This window comes from Leptonychotes weddellii, chromosome 6 (assembly GCF_054177405.1).
Source record: "Leptonychotes weddellii isolate Sample4059 chromosome 6, ASM5417740v2, whole genome shotgun sequence".
NCBI classification, from domain to species: domain Eukaryota; kingdom Metazoa; phylum Chordata; class Mammalia; order Carnivora; family Phocidae; genus Leptonychotes; species Leptonychotes weddellii.
In genome coordinates this window covers 42,686,283-42,692,847 of record NC_138374.1, presented here as the reverse complement: position 1 = coordinate 42,692,847, position 6,565 = coordinate 42,686,283, and the positions used below count along the sequence as shown (strand labels likewise).

General features: G+C 51.7%; 1 protein-coding gene across 1 annotated transcript; it reads right to left on the bottom strand.

Moving 5' to 3' along the window:
* Positions 1 to 2,486: 2,486 nt before the first annotated feature.
* Positions 2,487 to 6,271, bottom strand: MBL2 (mannose binding lectin 2). The gene is given in 6 exon segments (XM_031041722.2): positions 2,487 to 2,800; positions 2,803 to 2,937; positions 3,593 to 3,667; positions 4,525 to 4,641; positions 5,068 to 5,240; positions 6,001 to 6,271. Coding segments are annotated over 6 exon segments (762 nt in total). The 5' UTR covers positions 6,027 to 6,271; the 3' UTR covers positions 2,487 to 2,564.
* Between the last annotated feature and the right edge of the window lie 294 nt (positions 6,272 to 6,565).

The window sequence follows — 6,565 nt, the reverse complement described above, 5'->3', positions numbered from 1 at the left end:
TGGGGGCCTCAGTTCCAGATTGAGTGAAGAACGGCAGCTAGGGGATTCATTTAGAGAGAGGAGCTCTGAAAAGATGATCAGGTTCTAGATCAGGGAAGAACAAGTGAAGAATTCCCCCTCCTGAAGGGGGAATGGAAGAATCTGAGCTTGTCCTATGGATTTTTCCTATGTTTCCCTGACTTAGGAGGCAATCCGTACATCCTGGGAAGCCATCCACATGAAATGCGTGATTGTAACTTCTACCACTTCACAGCTAAAGATACTGTCCTTTATGCACAGTATAAATGAAAGTTGGACACGACCCCACCTCCTTACACAAATCAGATGGAATTACATAGTGCTCATCTGTTTCCTTTTCTTTTCTGTTTTTAAAGATTTTTACTTGAGAGAGAGTGAGAGCGAGAGAGATCACACAGTGAGAGGGAAAAGCAGACTCATTGCTGAGCAGGGAGCCCGATGGGGACTTGATCCCAGGACCCCAGGATCACGACCTGAGTTGAAGGCAGACGCTTAACTGACTGAGCCACCCAGGTGCCCCATCTGTCTGTTTCCTCATTTTTGTCTCGGCTACAAGAAAATTCAGGTGTAACTTTCGTGCTTGTTGATGGAAATTCTCTTGTTCGGGGCTGTTGTATGTGTATCTTCTCTCCTTCTAAAAAGTTTCTGGTCTTCCCTTTTTCTATGTGTCAGAACCTAGGGCTCCATATGTGCCCCTACACCGTAAGCAGTTTCCCCATCCCTTTGGTAAGCTCTCTGGGTTTGCCCTGAAAACAGAACCGCTCTGTTCGACGTCACAAAAATACTCTTCTCATTGCTCCCAGGGACAGCGCCTGGAGACAAGCCTCACTGAAGATTCAGTGACGGGACAGCCTGGGTGTGTTAGAGGCCAAGGACATAGGTCCTGTCATCGTCCCCCTGCCAGTGCCAAGGCCACCAGCCCGTCCCCGCCCGGCGCTCCCCCTGCCCCGACTGTCCTGCGGCGGGAACTGGCCGGGGAGAGAACTCTACCTTATATTCACCTCTCATATCCAACCCGCTCCTCTGTTGGGGGATTCTTCGCCCGTACCCATTCCACGAATACTCATCAAATGTTTCCTAAATAAGGGGTGTTCTCTCTGATAATTTCGACACAAAGAAAACTAATTTCTACAAAAATAGTTCATTAAGCGAAAGTGGCCCTGGGTCCATTCGTGAAATATTCTCTAATCTCATTTTGTGAATGGCGTACACTTGAAGCTGGAATTCACTTTCCTCCCCCAGTTTGCCACATGGGCTCTGTATAATCTCAACTCCACTTACTCTGGGGTTCCCGGGAACCCTCCCTGGTCATGCACAGGGCTGCTGGCCAACACGGCAATAGAACCCTGCTCAGAGGGAGGTTTTTTTTTTTTTTTGCAAACTTCAATGTTGTTTTATTTTAAGAAATTACCACAGCTAACCCAGCCTTCAGCAACCACCACCCTGATCAGTCAGCAACCATTAACATCAAGGTGAGACCCTTGACCAGCAAAAAGTTTATGACTTGCTGAAAGCTCAGACGATGGTTAGCATTTTTTTTTTTTTTTTTTTTTGGCAGTCATGTATTCTTTTAAGTAAACTCCAGGCCCAACATGGGACTTGGTCTCATGACCCCAAGATCAAGAGTTGCATGCTCTCCTGACTGAGCCAGCCAGGCACCCAAATGATCTAGCATCATTCAAATTATGGATGTCACCCCGTCCGATCATGCAGCAGCATCTGGTGAAGCTCACCTTTGGGGAGTGTTTCCTCTTGTCTCTATAATAATGGGCCTGTGGACTTAGGCTGGGACAAGGACGTCCCAGAAGGAAGGGGATGCGGAACGTGGAGGGACTGAGACCTGCCCCGTACGGACGGACGCAACCCGCCTGAGCATTGTCTCCTCTGTGATGCTGCATACATCACGATATCAAATCAGTGTCCCCAAAGTATGCAGGAGGGAAAGGCTGCCCTTTGTCCTCAAGATCACCCTAGTGATGATAGGGAGGCCACAGGCACTTGGGCAGGGTAAGGGGACTCCTGGGACTAAGCCTCGTTACCCATGGGGGATACTGCCGGATGTTCCAGTCCGGTGGTGCAAGATTTCCGGGTGCAGCTCGTAAACAACTATAACAGCACCCACGTTGCAGACGGGGCTGGGCTAGCCATGGGCAGGCACAGAGGGCAGGAGACGTTGGCATCCAATAGTGGCATCACGCAGGGGAGAAGGAACTGCATCTCCTGGAGGCTGAGGTCTCCTGCCCTGACACAGACTGGCCCTCCACTGGTCCCTCGGCTGGGCCGTGGGCTCCTCACTGAGGAAGGAGGGGGTTGACTTGGCCCTTTCCATGGCTGACTCTGACCTGCTGCTGTGCTCTTAGGAAGGACCAGAAACCCTCGAGGCCCACTGTCAACTTCTCCTCGCTTCCTCATCCCACACACTCTTCCCCTTTATTTCCCTCCCATCCTCATGAAAGAATGAGTCAACATTAGGGGGCCATGAATTCCATTTCAGAGCCATAGGGGACACAGCAGGAAGGCCAGGAGGGGCTGAGGAAGCTGCCTCCTCAGGCTGGGAATTCACAGACGGCCAGGAAGGAGGAGTGGCAGGAGATGTCATTCCAGAGCCCGTCCTTGAGGATGGTCACACAGTCCTCCCCAGAGCTGTGGTCGTTGGGCTCATTTGTCCTCCAGTTGCTGTAGCTCAGCCTCCCTCCTGTCACATACATAAACTGGCCTTCAGTCACCTCATCCGTGATGCCCAGGAAGGCCACGTTCTTGGCCACATGCCGGATGGCTTCGTCTCCTCGGCATTCTTAGGGGTGGCCATAGTGCCCTGGAGCTCGGCACACAGAGCCTTCACTTTGGAAAAAGGCATCGTTTCACCGTTGGTCACGTAGTGCTTCTTCCCAGTCTTTTTGCCCAAGGAGAACGCTTGCACTGAAATCACAATGGATGGGAGGGTTTGACTGGGCTTGGCGCTCAGCCCAGGACACTAGGGGGAAAAACCCTGCTCTGGGAACTCAGGACTCTGAAAAATAGCCCCATGCTCAACCACCAGGTCAGATCCTAGTCAGGAAGCCCTCCTTAGCTATAGAGCAAGTCCCCGGCAGAAAGCTCACGCCCTCCTGGGAGATCCCACCCTGGAGACAAACATCTGTTACAAACTGGCCCGGTATAGGGGGACAGAGGGAAACATGCTTGGGCCACCCTGCCAGTCTTGGGCACCAGGCATGGATGGATAGCCATCGGAGACCCGGGGTTGCCAAAGAGCAAGCCAAGATTCTGGAAGCGTCAGACCTTCACGTGAGATCCTTCCTCTGCTACTTCCTAGCTGTGGGACTGCGAGTGAATTATCTACACTTCCCGGACTGATTTTTCCTCACCTGTAAATGAAATGGGTCTAATCCTCACAAATAAGGCCAGTGAGAGGATTGAATGAAACCGTACTATGAGAGAAGGCCGACCCGGCACAGGCCACGGGATATGGTAAGTGTTCATAAATGTTAGCCCTCGTCCACCCTCCCTGAAACCTAGAGCACGCAAGGAAAAGGTGAGAGCCAAGAACACACTGGGGGACAGAAAATGAGCTTACACTTTTTGACATGGTCCAGTTCTGATTTCAGACTCTTTATCTCCCTCTCTAGGTGAGCCAGCTTCGTCTCAGCAACTGCGAAGCAATAGGAGGAAGGTCATTTAATGAGAAGACCCTCGACTGGAGAGGAAAGTATTTTGCCAAAGGCGGGGCCGGGGGGAAGAGCTTACTGAAGAGTATGCTTATTCTAGAGAAACAAGAAACCAAAACGAAGCCAGAGGAAGAAAACCTCTGGATTCCTGCCTTCTGAGATTCACTTATTAGCTCTTGTAAACTATTAACTCTGAACTAATAATAATAAAAAATAACTTATAAAGTATGACTCTGGATCTTTTTGTTCACATACTGCTTAAGTGTTGCTATATTATAACTGTTTATAAGAAAAAGCCCAACTCATGATTTTCCTTTTTGAAAATTTTCCTTAACCATTCTCTTTCATTTCTTATTCCAGGCAAACTTCTTAATACTCTTATCAATCTGATGGGCCAGCTGGCAGATATTAACAAGAGGCCATCATTTTACTTTTGTTGTGACTGAATTTACTTCCTTTGACCCTGAATGAAGTTGCCATGACGTTCCCTACGATTCAGGGGTCCTAGGAAACCAGCCGTTTTCATGCCACTCTTTTGACAATAGACATGAAGCCGGCGCCCGAGAGGACATCACCGTTCCCTCCCAGCCTGGAGACAAACGCAGACTGTGTCTGCTGAGCAAGAGCCAGGGCCCGTCTCCCACAGAGCCCTGGGGAGGGGAAGGCTGGGTTTGGAAGTCTGCACTCGGGCGGCACGCTCAGGGGAACAAGTATACTGGGTCGGGAGCAGTCGGGCATCTTCCAATGGGGCAGCAGGAAAAGGGCCACCTCCCACCTGGCCCTCGAGGCCCCAGAGCCCCGGGTCCCCTAGGCACACACTGGGCTGGGGTGAGCTCCTTACCTGAACTATCTCCATGGTCTCCTTTGGGGCCCTTTGGTCCTGAAGCCCCAGGAGGCCCGATATTTCCTGGAGGCCCCATTTTTCCTGGAGGGCCCTGTAAGCCCTGGAGCCCTTGCCCTGTTGTAAGAGGAAGGAAAAGTGACCCAGGGGCTGTGGCGCCTTCTCTTCTTCCAGAAGTTCAGTTCGATTTACACTGACCCCAGAAAACCTCCAGTGAGCCAGTGACGACCCAAAGTAAAAAGATCCTCCTGTGTTCCAGAGGACAGCCTGTTCTAAGGGCCAGCTCAGGAACAGGCAGGCAGGACATCTGCTCTCTACAAGTGACCCCACATCGCGGATTCCTGTGTGGAAATGTGGGCTCCTGGAGGATCAGAGAAGCATCTTTGTTTTGGAGAGAATGACCTTTCACAGCAATGACTCTGAGTGAATGGTCACCCACTGTAATGAGAGGTGAGCGTCGTCCTGTCTCTGCTAGACCCCTTCTAGGGAACCGTCTCCGGTGGGGGGTAAAGATTTAGGAAATCAGAGCAGCCTGTCCTGTACCTGGTTCGCCCTTTTCTCCCTTGGGTCCGTCTCGTCCATCTCTGCCCTGGATGGTGCAGGTGATCACTGGGCACGTCTTCTGGGCATCGCCCGAGGCTTCTGCTTCTGAGTTGGCTGTTGTCAGCACACACAGAAGGACAGGAAGCGACGAAAACAGGAGCATGGTCCTGAACCTTAGGGTGGAGAAAGTCAGGGGAAATAATTCCGTCTCCTCTTGCTTCGTCAGCCTTTGCCGCCCCTTCTGCTGTGCCAGACCCTGTGCTGGGGGCAGGAGACCTAGAGGGGACCGTCAGGGCTCTTGGCTCTGCGTTACTCCCAAGCTACAAGCGAGAAGTAGTAGAGGTAGTTCAGTGCTAAAACGAAGGTAATATAAGAGTCGCAAGAGTGATACAACAGGGGCCCTGTGGGTTCGAGCCTGGGGAAGTTAGGCCGCCCCTCCGTGTGAGAGCCCACACGGTCTGGCGATCACAAACTAGCCCTCTGCTCCCATGGCCTGGCAGGAAGACCAAGAGCTCATCGCCTGTGTGAGCTTTGGCTCCTCTTTCTTGACTCCCTTCTTGAGGTTCCAGGGAGCCCCAGTTCCCCTCTTCTTCCCCTTCCTATGGGCCCTAAAGTTAGACTCAAACTCCAGCAGGTAACCTGAGGTCCCACAAGACCCATTTCTTGTCAGGACACCTGGTTTATGACATCCATTCTCTCATTTCACGTAAAAAGCCCGTCCTTCACTCCGGGCCACATCTGCCCCTGGGATCAATCCCAGTGGTTTCCCTGGCAGCCTGTCTGTCATCTTTCAGCAAGTCTCTACTTTGTGACAGGCACTTGCTGGGGGGGCTCAGGACCCAGGGTGTCCTGAGGCAGGGTTCTGACTCTCAGAATAGAACCTCCTTTGGTCCTTGATCCTGGCCAGATGAGACAGATTTCTCCTTCCCTTGCCTTGAGATTTTCCACCGAGAAGCCATTTTTTGCCAGCCAGAACACAGGCTCCTGAAATTTCAGTTCATGCTGGATCTGGCAGGCTGTCAGCCCTCGTTCCTTCTCCTGGCAGGATCCTCTGCGTGCTGCCCAGAGGCCTCCCCAGCTCCGTGCCCCAAGCCGGCTGTCAGATCGCCATCCAGCTTTTGCTCAAGCTGGCCCCCTTTCCAGAAGCTTGGCAGCCCAGCCCCCGTGGGCCTGTCTGGCCTCTCATCCCCGTGTCCCTGGCTAGAACCTCCCTCACTGCTGCCTCTGCCCTTGACCTTCCCTGGCCTGTCACCTGCCTTAACCCTTCCCTTCCTCCAGGACACAGTGAGAAGTAAGGAATTGGAGGAGAACTTTCTTGATCACATTCTTCTCCACCTTTCTTCTTTCTATCTTTTTTCTTTTCTTTTCTTTCTTTCTTTCTTTCTTTCTTTCTTTCTTTCTTTCTTTCTTTCTTTCTTTCTTTCTTTCAACTTCCCCTGATCGTCCTGGAGGTCAAGGTCAGGGCTTAAACATGTTGTTGGCAGACACAGCCCACTTA